At 43.7% G+C, this 20,980-nt stretch overlaps 1 protein-coding gene and 1 long non-coding RNA gene across 2 annotated transcripts in view; both read left to right on the forward strand.

Annotated features, from left to right (window-relative positions):
• WDHD1 (WD repeat and HMG-box DNA binding protein 1) overlaps positions 1–12,678 on the forward strand; it is a 34,880-nt gene extending 22,202 nt beyond the window's left edge. The window contains exons 17-26 of the mRNA XM_068149051.1: positions 1,116–1,230; positions 2,617–2,748; positions 3,337–3,554; positions 4,820–4,950; positions 6,360–6,416; positions 7,770–7,813; positions 7,963–8,121; positions 8,624–8,757; positions 11,113–11,248; positions 11,807–12,678. Coding sequence (XP_068005152.1) covers positions 1,116–1,230; positions 2,617–2,748; positions 3,337–3,554; positions 4,820–4,950; positions 6,360–6,416; positions 7,770–7,813; positions 7,963–8,121; positions 8,624–8,757; positions 11,113–11,248; positions 11,807–12,010 — 1,330 coding nt within the window. The 3' untranslated portion in view covers positions 12,011–12,678. The remainder of the gene's footprint in view (positions 1–1,115; positions 1,231–2,616; positions 2,749–3,336; positions 3,555–4,819; positions 4,951–6,359; positions 6,417–7,769; positions 7,814–7,962; positions 8,122–8,623; positions 8,758–11,112; positions 11,249–11,806) is intronic.
• A 1,273-nt stretch (positions 12,679–13,951) lies between these two features.
• On the forward strand, positions 13,952–20,645 carry LOC137446520 (uncharacterized). The gene is made up of 3 exons (XR_010988669.1): positions 13,952–14,065; positions 19,152–19,264; positions 19,367–20,645. It is a non-coding gene; the product is annotated as an uncharacterized lncRNA (long non-coding RNA).
• Positions 20,646–20,980: the final 335 nt, after the last annotated feature.

A 20,980-nucleotide genomic window follows, 5' to 3' on the forward strand; every position in this document is an offset into this window, starting at 1 on the left:
CTTTGCTACTCACACACAATTGTGGAGTTTGGTGGGAGACTGCATTTTACTTGTATTTATCTGATATGCTTTTTACTCCTCTGTTGGCAATAAGAGAAATAATTTGACATCACTGGTAAATGTCAATTGACTATCTGCTTCTTCCTCCAAATCATTAAATAATGTTGGCCTCCAGAAAACACACCCAAAATGTGCAGGACACATCACATTGATGAGATGGTCAACTGTGAGTCTCTCATTGTGAGGTTTTTTCCTTCTACACCAAGAAAGAGAGAGCTGCTCTGAGTTGCACAAAAACGTTTTATTCAAAGCCACTGGCATATTAAAGATAAGGTGGGGGAGGGTTGTTGTAGCAACACCATATGCCTTAATTAACACAGATAGCCAGAACACTAGTGCTTCCTGTTCTTTTTTTTTCCCCCTTCTTCCTAGTGTCTAAAACAGCAGCTTATAAAACCAGACATTTTTGCCAATGCTGCTTTGCTGCTGCTGGAAATTCAGCTCTTCCCCAATCAATGTTTAGCTTAAGTGATTGTTACCAGAAAGCATTAGTTTAAATAGAACGAAACAATAAGGCTGTGCTTTTAGTGTGTGCTTATCTGGTTTACCCTTCTTTTCCCTAACCCATCCCCCTCCCCCTTTCTTTCCCCCCCCACCCCCCTGTGTATGTCTGGACACAGCACTCTCCCCATAAACTACAAGAGCCCTCATCAAAATAAACAGTAGATGTGCCTGCTCCTGTTCCAGTGGCTTCAGTTGTTCAGTACTTTCTGATTTCAATAAATTTCATTTACTTTCTGTAATAGCTGTGACATGCTGTGTTGTGTGAGATAGAGATCTGTGTCTGTTCTGCTTGGGGTTTCTAGTGTGAACAAGAGCAGCACAATGCTTTGCTGTTTTAAACATCTTTGACTGGTTGCAATGCAAAAACAACCCTTTCCAAGTCAATCTTACACGTTGCTATATTTAAGCCAGTAATTTAATTACACCTTTATAAAGAACAAATCCTCTTAAAGTGTCTTGCTTCTTGGGAGACATGATTTAGACATAGGGCAACTGGTGACTGTAGGTGTTGATAATTGTGTGTGTGTGTGTTTTTGTTTTTCTTTACACAGGTGCATTCCTTGTAAAGGAGCCCGATTCCCTCCTACGCTGCCCCGGCCTGCTGTAGCAATATTATCATTTAAACTTCCTTACTGTCAAGTTAGCACAGAAAAGGGACAGATGGAGGTATGGCACGGTGTTGAGACCACAGCTGATAGCCTCACATGTCCTCATAGTGGAGATTATACACAATTCCTATTAATCACCTCTGCTATGAAAGGGGGTACTGCAAACTCTGAGTAAGACACATGACTAAGGAGGCTATTTGGGCTTGTGTGTTTTTGTTCAGCTTTTCTGGTGTGGTTTGGTTCACAACTGTTTCTAGAAGCATACCAGATAAAGCTGCTAGAGCTGATATAAGGTTATATTTACACATAATCTATTTCTGACACATGAAGTCTTTCTCACCCTCTCTTTTATTTTCATAGTGGGTAGTGGTTAATGTTCTAACAAGCACCAGATTTTGAGATCCAAATTAAGACTCCTTTAAGGTCTGCTTTATAATATTTTAGGCATAACAAAATTTCTGGAAGATGTTTTTTTCCCCCAGACAAATTCATATAATTACTCTGAAAACAGGCCTTCTGCATTGGCTTATTTTCTTAAGGTAGAAGCTGGTGAAGTAAGATGTACATGTGGAGAGCTTCTAGAAGAATATATGTATTTATTCTTCCATGTTTTATAGGCAGAAATATTTCAGTCTCATGGGGCTCAATTTTAGGGCATGAAATAAAAATGAACCTAAAATTCTAAGCTCAACCTTAGAGACATTTGATTGCTATTTGAAATTTATTCTCTTTGATAGAAGTGTAGATTAAAAAGTCTATAATAACCACTTAGTCATTTTTAATGAATTCTCCTTCTTTTGGTTCAAGTCTTTTTGTTCTTTATCTGATGGGGTGAGTCTTCCACCCCTCCACTCCCACAAAATACAGAAGGAGCTGTTAACATTGCTTGAAGGAATATTCTGTGTAGATGAAGAAACAGATTACTCCAATACATATAATGAAAATATACTGGGTTTGAATAAATTTAGAATGGTTTTGTATCAGAGCTAGCCTGATGTAACAGCCATATTGGTATTTCCTTGAAGAATCAGCTTTGTATTTTCTGTTTTCCTGTCCCACAGATGATGATTACCCCCACAGTTACTGAGTTTTTCTGTAATACTTACAATTTGCTGTGAGACAGAAGTTAGAAAATAAAATAACCAAATTGTTCTGCAATGGTCTGTCCTGGTAGTGTACAGGTGAACACGTAGGGCTTGTTCTGAGAAAGCAAAAAGTGAACTTAAATATTTATGGTGACTGTTTGGATTAGTTTCTATACAATGGTGGTCAGTGTTGTCTTTCTTTTGTTGTTGTTCCTCAGTACTCAATGTCTTTTAAAGAGAAATGTGTACCACTCACCCTCTTTGTCAGATGAAAGGAATGTTAAAGTTAATCAAATATTGTGAGGCATTAAGCTATGAATTTTTTCCCCCTCTGACCTCCATCTTTCTTCCTTTTTCAGGAGCAGTACTGGCGTTCTTTGGTATTTCACAACCATGTGGATTACTTATCAAAAAATGGCTATGAAGTGGATGAAAATGCTAAAAGTCAGGCACTGAAGGAACAGCAGGAACTTCTAATGAAGCTCTTTGCTGTAAGTACACATAAATAAACAGTGGAAAGAATTTCTGAGACTTTATTTTGAATAGATGGAAATTTTGATGTGATCACTCTTCTGGGATTGGAATGAAGCTGGAGGTGGGGAGATTCAGGCTGGACATGCGGAGGAAGTTCTCCACCATGAGAGTGGTGAAGCCCTGGAATGGGTTGTCCAGGGAGGTGGTTGAGGCCCTGTCCCTGGAGGCGTTTAAGACCAAGCTGGACGAGGCTCTGGCCAGCCTGATCTAGTGTGGGATGTTCCTGCCCATGGCAGGGGGGTTGGAACTAGATGATCCTTGTGGTCCCTTCCAACCCTGACAGATACCATGATAACACTGGCTAGTGATTGTCAATCCAGCCAGTTCAGACTATGATAAGAAATTAACTCCAGTTAGTACTGTTACTGCTTATCAGTATGAAGAGTAGGGGAAAGAAGGGAACCAAAAGAGAGATTTATTTTTGGCTCACGATTGCTGGTGGTTCGTCCTTATTCATTCCTTCCACCAAGACCATAACATTCTGGTCCTAGAGAAGAGCTGTGTAACTGCTAAGTGTGGAATCCTCAAGGCTTCTTTTCTTTCAGCTTTCTTGTAAACTGGAGCGTGAATTTCGCTGCATGGAACTTGCTGACCTCATGACACAAAGCGTTGTGAATTTAGCTATCAAGTACGCGTCTCGCTCTCGGAGGCTAAATTTAGCTCAGCGACTTAGTGAAATGGCTGTAGAAAAAGCAAGTGAGCTGGCAGCAGCAGAGGAAGATGAAGAGGAGGAAGAAGATTTCCGAAAGCACTCGAGTGCACGGTAACACAAATTTCTGTGATTTGGAGCCTGGGAACGTGTTGTTATTGATCTATTAACACTTTGATTTGTCTTCTCTGGACCATAGTTTGTGACGTGTTTGTTACGAAGTAACAGCTCATGTTGCTCTTCTTAGAAACTGTGCATACAAAATGGTACATGCTTCTTGATCATAGAATGGCTTGAGTTGAAAGGCACCTTAAAGATCATCTAGTTCCAACCCCCCTGCCATGGGCAGGGACACCTTCCACTAGACCAGGTTGCTCAAAGCCTCATGCAGCTTGGTCTTAAAGATTTCCAAGGATGTGAGGCATCTACAGCTTCTCTGGGCAACCTGTTCCAGTGTCACACCACCCTCATAGTACAGAACTTCTTCCTAATATCCAGTCTAAATCTACCCTTGCTCTAGTTTAAAACCATTGCCCCTTGTCCTATCACCACAAGCCCTACCTTCTGGGGACTCATTAGTAGCAGGATACTAATACAAAGGGAAATATTTCCACTCCTTGCCTACTGAGGAAAGTGCAAGAAATCTACATAATGCTGTTGGGAACTTACAGACTAATCAAGCATTGAAACTTGCTGCCTAAGCTTCAGACTGAAAATACACATCCATGTTACCACCTGTGTCTTATTCATGTATGCAGAAAAGTAATCTGGTATTACTCATGGTATTGGATGTACTCATGTTTAAATGGAGGTAGAGTCATAGAGTCACAGGGTGGTTTGGGTTGGAAAAGGCTGTCAAAGTTCATTCAGTCCAACCTCCCCACAGTCAGCAGGGACATCTTCAGCTAGATCAAGGTTGCTTGGAGTCCCAAACAACCTGAGAGATTGCAAAGATGTTTTATGTTTGCAGCAAAGGGTTTTGGCAATAATATGTGCACTCTGAAGAAGGTGACAGAAGGTTGCTGTTTCTGTTGGGATGATGGCTCCTCTGTGTGTAACTTCTTTGAAGGCCAGTGCATGTACTTAGCTGAGTGTCAATTTCAGGCAGTTTCATCACCATGTGTGGTCCCTCATAGAACTACAACTACTCAGCCACTTCAGAGAGCTACACTTCATGTTTCAGGGTCGACTGAAGTGGTTAATAAATCTTTACTTTATTTTTAGTAACCATCACAGTTAAACCAGAGATAGAACGTAAATAAATGCCAAATGTTATTGTCTTACTTCCTAAATTAGGTAAGTAAGTTAGCCTTCCATTGTTCCCGTTTTCCCTCTCAGTGTGGTGATTGCTTCCTTTCTGATGGATTCCTTCCATTTAGTTACAGCAACTCTCCCACGGAGTGGGGTCAGCCCCCGGTTAGAAATGTTCAGCAGGACCAAGAAATGGAAGATGCTGAGGAGAGTGATGGCTCTGAGGAGGAAGAAGAAACACCAGAAGTGCATAAACAGAGTAAGAAAAACATGCTCCCTGAATAGGCTGGATGTTGTTTAGATGTGTCTTTCACAGACTTAATCAGGAATTCTGGAAAATTCCCAAGTAATTTGTCATTTGGATAACTCATCAGTCTATAGGACTTTGCAAACAATGAGTTTTCTGTCCTTAGTTTTGTTTGTGTCCTGTTGACAGAAAATATAGAAAAGACAGGCCTCCCACCTGTCACAGGTCACCACAAGCGAGGTACAGGAGGTTTGATTTAGATCCATTTATGCAAATAGAAAATAACTCTGTTTATTTCACTGAGTTCTGAAACTCTGCAGCTGTTACAAGGACAAGCTCTTCTGCTACCTAGTGGGAGCAGGGCTGATGGTGTCCAATCTGTCTTATTTGAGTGTTGATGTGTGAAAAAAAATCACAAAATGGTAGGGATTGGAAGGGACTTCTGGAGATTATCCAGTCCCACACCACTCCTAAAGCAGGGTCACCCACAGCAGGTTGCTCAGGATCACAATGTCCAGGTGGGTTTGGAGTCTCTCTAGAGAAGGAGACTCTACAACCTCCTTGGGCAGCCTGTCCGAGTGCTCCAGCTCCCTCAAAGGAAAGAAGTTTTCCCTCATGTTTAGATGAAACCTCCAGTATTCCAGTTTGTGCCCTGCCCCTTGTTCTATCACTGTGCACCACTGAAAAGATTCTGGCCTCACCCTCTTTACCTCACCCTTTCATTATTGATCAGTATTGAGAAGATGTCCTCAGGCTGCTCTTCTCCAGGCAAAAGAGCCCCAGGTCTCTTGGCCTTTCCTCCTCACAGAGCTGCTCCAGGTCACTGATGAAGATGCTGAACAAGACTGGGAACTGGAATAATGGCAGAGGAGTAGGAGGCTGACATGCAGTAACTCCTGCCTGTGGGCAGGAGTCCCCTATGGGAGATGCATGGCAGTGCCTACTGAGTGAGCAGGTCCATATTCCAGCCTGTGTCTTGCTGTTGCTGCAGGGAAGCAAGATTAGTGTCTGTCACTTGCTCTGCTGCAACTTGCTTATGCATTGTAGGTCATAACCATTTGAGGGAGCCTTGGGGAGTTCTTCTGTTGTCTGATACTATTTCTCATGCACTGGGTGACCTTATGAAGTAATTATTTCAGTATCAGCTCAAATCTTACAGGAGTTGAGCAGATATACAAGTTGTTTGCTGGGCACGCTTGTTCAAGGAATAAGTTTAAGGTTTAAGCAATAAGTATACGACTGTGAGGTAAATCTGGGTAGAAGTAACATGGTTTTGCAAGAGTGTGTGCCCCACTTGAAAACTATGAGCCCTACTTTAAAGTGCAGATTGTTTAACTTGTCTGTTTGAGGGGTTGTTCTAAAGAAGCTATGCCATTACATTTTATTGCACTTAAATATGTGCCTCTTTCTTTTTTCTGAAGGGCCAAATCCTTTCTCCAGAAGTGTCACTTCAGCAGAGGTTCCTGCTCCGAAGTCCAGTGAGTACATCTCCACTTATTCCAGGATGAGAACTTTGTCATGCCTCTTGATATGTGTTCAGTTTTGGGTCCCTCACTACAAGAAGGACACTGAGGTCCTTAACTGGGTCCAGAGAAGGGCAACAAAGTTGGTGAAGGGCCTGGAGAACAGGTCTGGTAAGAAGCAGATGAGGAAAATGGGATTGTTTTAGCCTGGGGAAAAGGAGGCTGAGGGGAGACCTCCTCACTGTGCACAACTCCCTGAAAGGAGCTTGGAGCCAAGTAGGGATTGGTCTGTTCTCTCTACTAACAAGTGACAGGATGAGAAGTAATGGCCTCAGGTTGCACCAGTGGAGATTTGGATTTGATATTAGAAGAAACTTCTTTATTGAAAGTGTTCTCAAATACAGGAACAGACAGCCCAGCTATGTGGTTGGATCCCCATCCCTGGAGATACTTTAAGAGATGCACAGGTGGTGTGTTGAGGGATGTGGTTTAACACCAGATTTGATGGAATCAGAGACCTGATGATCTTAAAGGTCTTTTTCAACCAAAACAATTCTAAGATTCTATGTCTACCCCAAATCCTTCACTCTCCCATTATTACCACAGTTCAGTGTGTTAACAGTGTGGTCTAGTGGCACCTCAGACTGATTGTTGTTCTCGTGTTTTTAAAAGGTTTCCTACTCCTGTTGATATCTTCCTTACCTAATGGTTCCACAACACAGATCTGATTGCCTTAGCTGTGCCAAATGCTGAATAGCCTGGCTGGTTATGTCATGAAGGCATTCTTTGGGACAGGAGAAATGAGAGCAGTGATCACTTGATTTGTTTACTAATCACAGGCACATTTACAGGTTGGACTTAAAGGCAGAGTTAATGACCCTGTCTTAGAACTGATCTGAGCAGGCAGGGGCAGAATGAGACCTTCTGCTGGTTTTTTTGCTTCTTCCCTCCTGCTAGCCCTCAAGCAAGAATAATAGCAGTGGAAACGGATTTGGGAGTGGAGGAAGTACTCAGTCTTCCTGTGGATTTGTGTTTTAAGCTCTTGGTCCTGTGTGGCATTCCTTATGACTAATAATAGCTGTGCAGTATAACCTTCATGAGTTGTTATAGCATCTTTATCCAACCACTTGCAGGCCTGGTGGGAACTTCTTTTCCTTGGTGTGGAATAGTTGATACCTTTGATAAATCAACTCTTTGAATGTCAATGAAGAGAGGCTGGAACACACACAATGAGTGTTAACCTTGTTCTTTGGAATCAAAGCTCATGTTTCACTACTCATCTAAAGTGTGCACAGTGCTTCATAGCTATGTGTGTGTTTCTACAGTCACACATTTTTCCTTCTTGTTTCTTTCTTTCCTATTAAATAGTTGTGATTACATCAGGCAGCCAAGGACGAGTGAATCCCTTTAAGGTAAGAATTTTGCAGCTGGTTTGATTGCAGTGCTCTGAAAATTATTGTTTGAAGTTTACACTGTAACTATGGGGACAGATGTCTTGGAGGGACAGAGGAGGGGAACATAACAGAAAAGAAATACACTGTCTGTTTCTTTGTTTTGCTAGGTGTCATCTAACAAAAAGGAGCCAGTGGTCCCCTCAGCAAATATTCTAGACACGATGACCAAGCAGCCAAAGAAAACTTCTTTGGCTAGCAGTCGAGCTGCAAACAAGCAGAACCCTGCAGTTATAAAGCCTCTGATTCCCAAACCCAAGTCCAAGCAGGTAATGTTTCTAGTCTTTTTACATTGTTTCGGTGAGCAAAGAACAGTAAACTTAACTTTCCCGGCTTTTATCATGTATGAAACCCTGCTGGCTGAGTAAAGCAGCTTACATGGCAAAGTTCACTTAAGCATACCACAGAAACAATAAAAACACACATTTCCTGTAGTTGTAGTTGTCATAGAATGACAGAATGCTGGGGGTTGGAATGGACCTCTGAAAATCATCTAGACTAACCTCCCTGCTAAAGCAGGGTCACCCAGAGTGGGTTGCACAGGAATGTGTCCAGGCAAGTTTTCTGGAGTTACTTTGTGCTTTTACTTTAAACGGTGTTAACTAAACATCCGCTGTGCTGAAATTGGATGGATTTGGCACTCTACTAATGCAATGGTTACGATGTCCTGAGGAAAGGCTTGGGTTTTGCTAGGCTGCGTGGTGTGTGTTGTCTGAGAACAAGGTGTTCTTAACTTTGTTTTCTTTCTTTGTTTAACCTCAATTTCTCTAGGCTTCAGCAGCCTCCTTCTTCCAGCCTCATACACCTAACTCTAGTGCAAAAATAGTGGAAGAAAGAGAAGAAAAAGCTGGAAATGAGTCACAGGAAGTGAAAGTCACTGCACAGGAGAACACCGAAAACAGAAGGTGAGTGGACACTTGCACCTCAGTGCCATGCTCCAATTTTGATAGCAATGCAAGTCCAAAACCAACTTTGTTTCTGATGACTGCCTGAAGTGGCATCACATCAAGATTGAAGTATTAGCTCAAGTTGTCACATTTATGAACCCACTTCAGAAATTTAGTAAACTGCTACTTATACTCTGTGTGTTATTAAACACACCTGCCAAAACCACACTCTTTGGAGTTCCAAATTGCCACGTTACCCTCATGGTGACAGAGCAGAGAAGGGCATTCTGGCCATTGAATCTTTCCCAGTGTACACGGCAGTGTTATTCCAAGCAGGAGTTCCACATCTACCTAAGACAAATAAATGTGTGAGTGAATAAGTGAACAATGCACAATGCAAGTCTGGGGCTCTGAGCAACCATTTTTGCCTTGATAAATCTGATCGTGACCTTTGAATGATAAATGAAACCATGCTGCTGTGCTAGGTCCAAGTGTAGGAAAGAAAGTGTAAACATCACTGTCAAATCTCAGAGGAAGTCTAAAAGCCTTATGTCAAAGAGTAAAAGCTTTTATTTTAGCGTGGTTTTTAAAGAAGAAAATGAGCCAAAACCCCTTGTATCACCTAAGGAGCACGTCTCTTCCTAGCTAAGACTATAATCTGTCATGTTCCTCTGGAGCAGATGTATTTTCTAACAATCCCAGTCCTCATGAAACTTGCATTATTATAATCATGTTTCATTTAGACTTCATTTCACTGAGGAAGATGAAGGTAATTATTATTCATTTGGGTTAGCATTCTTTTCATTAACCTTTACAGATAATGTTCTAAAACAAGTGGCAAGGAGAATTGTGAGGAGGATTAGCTGAAACATGCTAATAGATGTGCTCTATTTGTAGGTGGATGGGACCCTTTCACAAAGGAGGAGAACCATTATGCTTTGTCATTCTAAAACTGAAATGTTAATCTCCATATATATCACAGCTTTAATAAAAATGCTTGACTTAGTCTTGCCTTGTCAGCATGTTCTTCAGGCATGCTGCAATAGGAGAAAGCAGACTGCTGACTATATAGGTCTTTTCTTTCAAGAACAAAAAAACCCCAGTTAGGTGGTGTTTAGAAATGTTGTGTTGAGGGATATTTACTTCTTACAAAGGCATGTACTGACAGGATGGGGGAAGCTCACCTGAGACTAGGCTTTAGGAGGAAATGCTTGTCCATGAAGATAGTGAGGCACTGGAATAGGTTGCCCAGAAAAGTTGTGGAGGCTCCAAGCCTGGAAGTGTTCAAAGGCTGGTTGGATGGGGCCTTGAGCAAGGTGGTCTAGTAGGAGCTGTCCCTGTCCATGACAGGGGAAGCTGGAACTAGATCATCTTGAGGGTCCCTTCTAACCCAGTCCATTCTACATCATCAGTAAATTTGCGGACGACACCAAGCTGGGGGCAGAAGTTGATCTGCTGGAGGGTAGAGAGGCTCTGCAGAGAGACCTCGACAGGCTGGACAGATGGGCAGAATCCAACAGCATGAGATTTAACACATCCAAGTGCCGGGTTCTGCACATTGGCCACAGCAACCCCATGCAGTGCTACAGGCTGGGGTCAGAGTGTCTGGAGAGCAGCCAGGCAGAGAGGGACCTGGGGGTGCTGGTTGATGGTAGGCTGAACATGAGCCTGCAGTGTGCCCAGGCAGCCAGGAGGGCCAATGGCATCCTGGCCTGCATCAGGAACAGTGTGGCCAGCAGGAGCAGGGAGGTCATTCTGCCCCTGTACATTGCACTGGTTAGACCACACCTCGAGTACTGTGTCCAGTTCTGGGTCCCTCAGTTTAGGAAGGATGTTGACTTGCTGGAACATGTCCAGAGAAGGGCAACAAAGTTGGTGAGGGATTTGGAACACAAGCCCTATGAGGAGAGGTTGAGGGAGCTGGGGTTGCTTTGCCTGGAGAAGAGGATACTCAGGGGTGACCTTCTTGCTCTCTACAACTACCTTAAGGGAGGTTGTAGACAGGCAGAGGTTGGTCTCTTCTCCCAGGCAACCAGCACCAGAACAAGAGGACACAGTCTCAAGCTGCACCCGGGGAGGTTCAGGCTGGAGGTCAGGAGGAAGTTTTACACAGAGAGAGTGATTGCCCATTGGAATGGACTGCCTGGGGAGGTTGTGGAGTCGCCGTTGCTGGAGGTGTTCAGGAGGAGACTTGACAGGGTGCTTGGTTGCATGGTTTAGTTGGTTGGGTGGTGTTGGATGATAGGTTGGGCGCAATGATCTTGAAGGTCTCTTCCAACCTGGTCTGGTCTATTCTATTCTATTCTACACACACACACACACACATATATATATATATAACCTTCTTAGATAATTCTTGTGTGCTTGTTTTAGACCAAGAACAGGATTCCAAATGTGGCTGGAAGAGAACAGAGCAAACATTTTGACAGATAATCCTGCTCTGGATGAAGCAGAAGTAATAAAAGAAGGCATGAGTCGATTCAGGGTGCTGTCAGCAGAGGAAAGAATGGTAAGAAAGCATTCTCTAGTTTTTGAGAATTTCTTTGCCCTTTGATATTTTGGGTTAGAAATTTTTACTTTAAGTTCCACGGTTCTCCATCTGCACAGACTTCTGTTGTGCATTGATCCATGGTATATGACCTATACTTTGAGAGGAGTAATTTAAAGCAGAAAGAATAATTTAAAACAGAAAGGAGCCTTTCCAAAGTGAGAGAAATGTCCTCAATAAAGAAACACTGAAAAAAGAAGAGAAAGGGAAGGAGTTAAGCATGACATAGCTTGGCTTAATTCATTGGGGCTTACATTTGTTCTAAGGACTTCTGGATCTCTTCTTTGCCCAGAAAGACAAACAAGAACTTCAGTTTTGTAGAGAGGCTCAAATGAAGTATAGTTCTGAGGGAGGATGTTGTTAAGAAAAAAAAGGAAAGCGAGGAAACCGCTCATAAATTGATCCTTACTAGTTCCTAACAGGAATTATTTCAGTGCTTCCTTAGAATCAGGGAAATAAAGTGATGAGTTCTGTGGCCTAACTCATGGTTTTCTGTTCAATTATATCCTTTCTTTAAAGGCATGGACTGAGAAAGCAAAAGGAGGAACAGGTAATGATTTAGCAGAAGATAAAAAACGGAAACGTCCCACAGCTGAGGATGAGGATGAAGCAAAACAGAAACAGGAGCAAAAATCAGAGGACTCAAACGTACCCAAAAAATCGAAGCCTTTAGATCAATCTACAAATGTCCGACTGTCAGCTTTTGCCTTCAAGCAAAGCTAAATCACCTGGCACCTTCTCAGGGTGTTGTCTGGAAACATTAGGTAGCTCTGTGTGAGAAAGTTGCTGCTGTGCTCGAAGAGCACTAACACAAAGAGTGCCTTGCTCCAGATAGTTTCCTAGAAAGTTGTATATTGTGAATTCTTGAGGGAAGTCTTGAATCCGCTCTCCAGACCTTTTGCAAGTTACTCATCTAAAGCTTGATAGCAAAACCAGCACTTATGGACCAGGTACCTGGAAGCACAGTTCCACACGGTGTTGTGCAGCTGTGTGGCTCTGTACGTGGCATATTTGATGCTAAATCCAGGTTAATAATTCTGGGGAGGATAAATTACATCCAGAAGCTGTCCTGTGGTTTTAGAGAGCCAGAGTAGTGGCTCCTATATCATTCCTTCTCCCTGCTGCAAACATTTGTATGAGAAAAATACTCTCTGAAATGGGAGTGGGGGGAAGCTGCTGGTGTTCAGCTGCATTTTCAACACCTTTGTCTGTGGCATTGGCAGAGAGTGAAAACTAGGGACAGAGGCTGAGTTAGGAAGGTCAGGTGAGCAAACATGAGCTGTTCTAGACTGCAAATGTACTTTCCCAGTCTGTGCCTCAGCAAGGTCCAGGAGGTGAAAATCTCTGTATTATTTTGTCATGTTTGTTTTCAAATAAAATGACTGTTTCTCTCTTTTAAAGTGGTTGTCTTTGCTGTTTTATAATTGAAGTAAACTTGAAGCTGGAGAGGGAGGCATATAGTGACAGGGCGAGGGGTGATGGCTTCAAACTGGAAGAAGATGGATTTAGTCTAGACATCAGGAAGAAATTCTTGCCCATGAGGGGGGTGAGGCACTGGAACAGGTTGCCCAGAGAAGCTGTGGAGGCTTCAAGCTCTTAAAGTGTTCAAAGCTGGGTTGGGTGAGAGCTTGAGCAACCTAGTTTAGTAGGAGATGTCCCTCCCCACGGCAGGGGGTTGAACTAGATGATCTTGAAGGTCCCTTCCAACCCAAACCATGCTGTGATTCTATGAAACAGACTTCAGCCTACTAGTCACAAGGGAGTTGTATTTGCCCTCTCTGGAGCAAAGGCAGCGTGTCTAACACAGTATTTGAAGCAAACTCAAATTTGGAAGTAAATTTTAAAGGATGAAGTAAAATAATTTAGTTCCTGTAACAACTGAGAGTGAAGAGTTCTAATTTAGGTCTATTTTCCTCCTGTATTTGCACATCCTTTCATCATTTGCTTTTTTTCATTCTTCATTTCTCTTCACATCATTAGTGAGAAAGCAAAGGACTGTCCATTTAAACCTCATTTTTAGCACTGAAATCTGTAAATTGAAGTTTCAGTGAGATTCAGTAAAAGCCAATAAATCTTAGTGTAGGAGGCTGTGCCAGACTCTTATGGCAGTTGTTACATGCCATTTTGGATAAAACAGTTCCTTTTTTCACTGTGTGGAGAATGGGGATCATGATAACCTAGGGATGGACCCAGTACTCCAGATTAGGCCTCACCAGGGCAGAGTAGAGGAGCAGGAGAATCTGCCTCAACCTGGTGGTCATCCTATTGTGCTTTGCTTCAAACTACAGGCACAAATCTGGTGAGGTTCCTCTTCTGCACTAGAGGCTGCAAACAGCTAATTCCACAAAACATCCAAAGTCCTTTTGGCTCCTGTGGGAGGGAGGAAACATCCAAAGTAAACTTCCATGAGAGTTTTCCCAGAGCTGGATGTTTGCAATCGTGCAGCTCCTCCAAACAAACATGCCAAAGGTCTGTTTAAAAGGCAGCTCTTGCATTTACTGAATGGGTTCATGGAAATTACTGGGATGTTGGGCTCTATCCTGCAGGTCCCTGGTTTCTGTTTGCTTTTCTCCTGGCTTAGTTTTTGCTTCATAGAATGGACTGGGTTGGAAGAGACATTTAAAGGACATTGAGTCCAACCATCCTGCAGTCAGCAGCAACATCTACAACTGAGGCAGGCTGCTCAGAGCCCCAGACAACCTCACCTGGAATGGATCCAGGGACAAGGTATCTACCATCTCTCTGGGCAGCCTGTGACAGTGTTTCACCATCCTCAGGGTAAAAATGATTATTTCTTCTCTCTCTACTCTCAATGTCCTCCTTTTAGTTCAAAACTGTCATCCTTTGTCCTGTCATAATGGGTTCTGCCTAAAAGTCTGTCTCCTGCTTTCTGATCAGCCACTTAAAGTGCTGAAAAGCCACCAGAAGGTCTCCCTGGAGCCTTCTCTTCTCCCAGCTGAGCAACCCCAACTCTCACAGCCTGTCCTCACAACTCTCAGGTAATTTTTGTGTTCCTAACAATGCGTGTGGTTTCCATCAGACCCAGTATCTGCAGCCTCAGGGTCACAGTCTGGACTTCACTGATAACCCCATGGCTGGTTAGTGGTGGCAAAACTGCCTTCAAGATCAGACTTGAAATTTTGCATCAGTTGCAAGGCTGTGGTGGGGATGGCAGCAGTGATTTTGTAATTATGAAGGTTGCTGCTGGGATGCTGCTGTCCACAGGCAACAGGGCCTGTTGAGATCATGGAAGCTCTTATGCTGAGAGGGTCATCTCTCTCGCTAGGCTGCTGTTACATTTCTTTGATCACAGATTGGTTTTGCTCTATTACACAGCTCCAGGCAGAGCTACAAATACACCCTCCATCACATGGAGCCTTCCAGGGAGCTGAGCTGGACAGGATGTGCTCATCCAGCAAAAGCATAACTTTGAATTCAGGTGGAAATGAAATGCCAGACCAAAACCAAACAGAAAACATGAAATGGACTTTCAAGTGCAAACAGTTACATTTCTACTAGCTATTGTTCAGGGGTTTCTGAAGATGCTCCTTAAAGGATTTAACAGAATTTCCTTGAAGCCTCCAGAATTTTTTTGTGCTGAATTTGCCACCTTTCTGCTGGAAAACCAGGTATTTAGAGAAGCCAGTTTGGAAACCATTGAGGAACCTGCCTGATGTTTATTGAACCAGACAGGGAGGATTGCACCGCATAAGTATCACATCTTTGGATGAGATTTGAAGGGCTCCAGCTATTGACCCCCAGCTGGGGCTCTGGCTGTGACTGTGCTGTGTTGCTGTGGGAAAAAGCTTTGCTGTATCGAAATCCAGCTCCAACTGCCCTACCTGATGATTGCCATTCCTCTTTGAATTCCAGGAACAGAAAGCACCTTCTCCTTCTTGCAGCTTTGGCAGGGGTTTTGAACTCAATGCCCTCTAGAGATTCCTTCCAACCCCTACCATTTTGTGATTCTATGATTCTTCTCTTCACTCTATGTGTCCCAGTCTGTGACCATCTTCCATTTCACTGGATCATTTGACTTTAAAACAATCCCTTTCTCATGCACTTCTTACAAACAGTACTGAAGGTAGCTTAACATGAGCCAGCAGTGTGCTCAGCTAGCCAAGAAGGCCCACACCATCCTGGTCTGTATCATCAACAGAGTGACCAGCAGGAGTAGGGAAGAGGTAGTGCCCGTGTACTTGACACTGGTGAGGCTGCACTTTGAATACTAGGTTCAGTTTTGGGCTCCTCACACCAGGAAGGACATTGAGGTGCTGAAGTGTGTCCAGAGAAGATCAACAAAGCTGGTGAAAGGTTTAGAGAACAAGTCTTATAAAGAACAGCAGAGGGAACTGAGGCTGTTTAGTCTGGAGAAGAGGAAGCTGAGGGGAGACTTCTCTACAACTCCCTGAAAGGAGGTTGGACTGAGGTGTAGTTCAGTCTCTTCTCCCTAGTAGCAGGTAATAGGATGAGAGGAAATGGCCTGAAATTTAGCCAGGGGAGGTTTAGGTTGGATATTTGAAAAATATTCTTTACTGAAAGAGTGGTCAGGCATTGGAACAGGCTGCCCAGGGAAGTGGTGGAGTAACCTGGTGGTGTTCAAGAAATGTGTGGACATGGTACTTCAGGACACGGCTTAGTGTCCATGGTGGTCTTAGGTTGATTGTTGGACTCGATGATCTCAGAGGTCTTTTCCAACCAAAACAAATCTGTGATTCTACATGTGTTAAAAAAGCATTCTATGAGAACAGAGAGCAGCTGATGGAGTCTGCAGAAAAGAAAACTGATGAATATTTGTGTGTATGGCCCTTAGTTCCCTTACCTTTGCAGCTGCTGTTGTTCCATATTTAATCCAAAGCTGCTCCTTACTGGACAAATGCAGCTACTAAAACCCAACAAAACCAGTCATGAAATGACAGATAGAGCATGTCAGCTTTCCAGGGGGGGGATAATCCCAAGTAGCAAACCCCCACCTCCCTTATTCTGCCACTGACAGAGCATTCCAAGCCCTTTAATTTATGAAAACATCTATAAATTACCTCCAAGGTGTGCTGGAGTGTTGCTAACCTGCTGGACTGCAAGAGGGAGTGCCAGATCCACAGGACTCTCAGCATTTATTCAGAGAAAGAACATTTCTACTACAAATAAATATCTACTCACCTCCTGAAGGGTATTTTCTTTGGCTTTCCCAGCACTTGCTCAACAGGATAATTTTGCTATGAAAGAAAACAACAAAACTGCAGCACCTTCCAGCCAATAAAACCAGCACAAGAAGCCTCACTGGCCTTCAGAGCATAATAGTGTTGTATTGGGTATGAGGTGAGTGTGGAGGATGATAATGGGAAGATCAAGGGAGGAAAGTCCCCACATTTTGTTGTCTTGCTGAGCTACTCACTGCTGCCAGTCCCTTGCTTCTGGGCTCAGACCTGTGGGCTTGCAGCTGATGGGCAGGCAGCTGGGCCCCAAGGACAGTGCTGAACTCCTGTTTTCAGTACAGTGCTCTTATTTTTTTGTTACTGTAATGCCAAATCACATAATTACAGAATGGCATGGGTTAGGCAGGAGCCCTGGAAGACCATCTAACCCAACCCCCCTGCTAAGGCAGGGACACCCACAGCAGGTTGCCCAGGATCACTATGTCCAGGCAGGTTTGGAATCTCCGGAGGAGACTCCACAACCTCTCTGGGCAGCCTGGTCCACTGCTCTGACACCCTCACAGCAAAGAAGTTTTTCCTCATGTTCAGATGGAACCTCCTGAGTTGCAATATGTGCCTTTTGCCCCTTGTTCTGTCATTGAACACCACTGAAAAGAGACTGGCCCCATCCTCTTGCCTCCCACCTTTAGCTATTGCCAAGCATTGATAAGATCCCTTCTCAGACTGCTCTTCTCCAGGCTAAACAGCCCAAGGTCTCTGAGCCTTACCTCATAGGAGAGACAATCCAGGCTCCTCAGCATCTTTGTAGCCTCCACAGGATTCTCTCCAGTAGTTCCTTGTCTCTCTTGAACTGGGGAGCCCAGATCTGGACCCAGTACAGCAGATATGGCCTCACTAGGGACCTGGTCCATCCTTGAGTTGGCTCTGCTGACACTGATTAGGGCTCTCCAGTATTTCTGCTGCATCCCTCCCTGAGGATTTGCATCCACCTAAAGCAAAGTTCCTGTGGCCTGTTTTGGAATGGCATTCCCTAATTTGAAGATTAATAACTGTTGGTTTTAACTTCTCCTTTTGTTGCTGCAGGAGTGAACAATGCCACCTGACTCAAACAAAGCTTGGCTTTACAAAACCCTGGTGTAACTCACTTTCTTAGATGTACTGCTCTGTCTCTGGCCTCTGTGGCTTTCATCAGCTCCAATGGCACAGCCAGGGCAGCCTGGTTACTCCAGCTGGGAGAGTTCCTTACTTTCAGTCAGTAAAAATAGGATTGATAGCAATGAGAATGGTTTCATGGTGGGAAAGCCAAGAAAACTTGACCATTTTTTATGCTTGGGGTGAGGCTGGGCAAAGAAGACCCTGTGTGGACAAGCTTTCCCCTCTCAAACACCTGGCTATGAAATGTACCTCAACTCCTTTCTAAAGAGTACAACTGTCACGGTCATGTAGTGACCTTTGCCTTGGTGGTCCCAGCTACTTAGTCTGAGCAGAAGACTGTGAGAAAGATGGATGTCTCATTCAGTAGAGCTCTTTGACAGAGAGCAGCAGACCTGGTTGTTTCTCACTCCTCCTGGCTGGTGCACTAAATATGTTCAACTGAATGCTACCACATACGTTTAATAATCATTAATGTTCTTAAAGGCAGGCAAAACACGAACATCTGCGTGGGCTGCCTGAAGAGCCACTTGATGCTGGGCAGGAATGGCAGAAGAAATTTGTAGAAATAGTTTCAAGCCACATGTTGCCAGGGAGCAGTCCCAGCTACAGATTGCATTATTGATCCTGGGGTAATAACAATAAGAAATAACTAAGAATGATGTGGGGACACAGATGGCATTCCTGTCTGCCCAGTATGTGAGTCAAAAGCCACCCTTGTTTTAAGAATGGGTTGGAGGGATCTGGATATCACCTTGGCTGATGTCAGAGAGCTCCTGTTGGAAATGCACCTCCTGTATGATGATGGGCTGTGAGAGTTGCCTCTGCTGTGAAGGACAACAAAAAGTCCTTCTGTAAATACATTGCCATGGGTTAGCTGTTTGGGTTGGACTGGTTGATGGGTTGGATGCGATGAAGGTCTCTTCCAACCTGGTTTGGTTTATTCTAAATAAAGGTTTATTCTAAACAAAGTTGGAGCTGTTCAGCCTGGAGAAGAGAAGTCTCTGGGGAGACCTTACAGTGGCCTTCCAGTACATGAAGGAACTTTTTACAAGGGCTTGTAGTGACAGGATGAGAGGGGATGGGTTGAAGCTGTCAGAGGGGAGATTTAGACTGAATGTTAGGAAGAAATTCTTTACAGCAAGGGTGGTGAGACACTGGAACAGGTTGCTCAGGGAGGTTGTGGCAGATCTCTCCCTGGAGGTGTTCAGCATCAGCTTGGATGGGGCCTGGAGTAATCTGATCTAGTGGAAGGTGCCATGGTGGTGGAGAGGGTGGAACTAAATGATCCTTAAGATCCCTTCCAACCCAATCCAATCTATGAAATGAGGTACAGGTCCATGGGAGCCTGGAGAGTTGTTATTTGTATTTTCACCTTCCTAAAAGCATAAATATGAATTTGCCTCCTACAGCCTGCCTAGGCCATCCCTCTGAAGTTTCCCAAGTTTGGGAAGCAAAAGGTGTAGAAGTCCATTGGTGTGACATGCTGTGTCCTTGCTCTCTGAAGGCACAAAGGGAAAGCTTCAGCAGGGCAAAACTTCTGTTTTCAATTTCAGTTTCATCTCCAAAATTTGAGACCTCATCAGGAAAGTTAAAATGGATCTGCAGAAGATTTCTCAGAGCTTGGGAATCCTCTGTCCCTATGGAGCTCCAAATTCCACTGCAAAAGGTCTGTATTTTAGGAGCCTGTAATCAGTTTTGCTTATTATTCTGGGTAATGAAATTAAATTGCTAGTGATTCACTCTTTAAACTGATCCACTGTGATTCCAGGGACTGATACATCCCAAGCCATATTCCCAGGGCTTGGAAAGGATGTCAGCAGGCTTCCACATTGCCATCCATTGCTGCCGTGGGGACAGCTATTATCTGAGGATCAAGTTTTGACCACATTCTGGCTTCATGCTAACAGCAGAATCGATCTGCATTGCTCTTTTCCTGCTTGAGATGTTAATGATACACTGGGTTGACACAGATGGCTTGAGAAGCTGGAATTCATCATCTCTAACTTTAAGCTCTGAGCCCAGTCCTAAATGCTTCCACTTTACAGTCAACGGAGGAAAAATAGGTGTCTTTTGTGCATGATTTATCTCAGCCTTTTAGCAGCTGACAGAGCAGAAACTGCTGTTGAAATAACATTCTAGATGGCTTCATCCAACCCCGTGAAGACTGCCTAGGGTCTCTCCATCCTTAGCTAGCTTGGTGTGGAAAGCCTCCCCTGCAAATCCTGAGCACACAGGGAATGATGGTCCAGCATCTGCCAGGTCCCATTCAACACTACCAAAACATTTAATGCAGATAGTGAAATACCAAAAGAGGTAGCCCAGAGAGACAGTAGAGGCTCCATCCCTGGAGATATTCAAGGTCAAACTTGATGTGACCCTGAGCAACCTGATCTACTTAAAGATGTCCCTGCTTACTGCGGTGGAGTGAGGGGTGCTGGCCTTTGAGGGTCCCTTCCAATCTGATGCATTCTACGATTCTGTGGTTCTGTGATTGATTCAGGAAGCTTGGCTCACTAAAATGAGTCGATGAGCTGGATCTTGAACACAAACTTGCTCCTTCCTGTCCCCAATTTGTGTTTTCCTACTTTGGAAGATGAGAGAGGCTTCTCATAGGCTTTACCATGGATCAAACAGCCATGTGCTCCCAACTTGTCACCCAACAGTGTCCTCTGTCTCTCACAGGGATCCCCCAGGGAATCTTCCAGCAGATGTGCTGGGCTTTCATGTGCTCTAGATCTTATTCTAGATTTGCAAATAATTCAAGCTACAGCCTCAAGGCTTTTTGCATTCCTCCTTTTGTTGTCTTAAGAATGGCTCTTCAATCTTAGGACAGCAAAAATCACCCCCAAACTCTGAGTGAGCACAGCAAAAACCAATGGGGACAGATTCCAATTGGAAATTCAGAGTATCTTTGAACAGCTGCATGCTACCATCTGCCACTCTTCTGGTTATAGCCTGGGTTTCATTTTTTGGGGGGAATACAATCACAAGTAGCAAATAAAAATTTCTTTGGGAAGACTACATGAGAACATTATGTGTAATAAATAAGGAACGATCAATAAAATATTACCATAGTTTGTTTTAAAGATCCCAATTTATTTAAAAGCTCAAGCATTTGTGCTTCTGCTTACCCAGCCACTGTGGGTTTGTCTTTTAGGGGGACAGGGCTTTGCCATGGCTGGAAATTGGGCTGTGTCCTAACACATCCTGACAAATACCTACATTTATAACAAATAAATAAATAAAAGCCCTCTCCTTCCAGGGAGGTGGTGGAGTCACCACCTCTGGAAGTGTTCAAGAAAAGTGTGGACATGGCACTTGGGGATGTGGTTTAATGTCCATATTGGTGGTAGGTAAACAGCTGGACTCAATGATCTTAGAG

This window comes from Melanerpes formicivorus, unplaced genomic scaffold (assembly GCF_026170545.1).
Source record: "Melanerpes formicivorus ecotype bairdi unplaced genomic scaffold, bMelFor1.0.p_v2 SCAF_17, whole genome shotgun sequence".
NCBI classification, from domain to species: domain Eukaryota; kingdom Metazoa; phylum Chordata; class Aves; order Piciformes; family Picidae; genus Melanerpes; species Melanerpes formicivorus.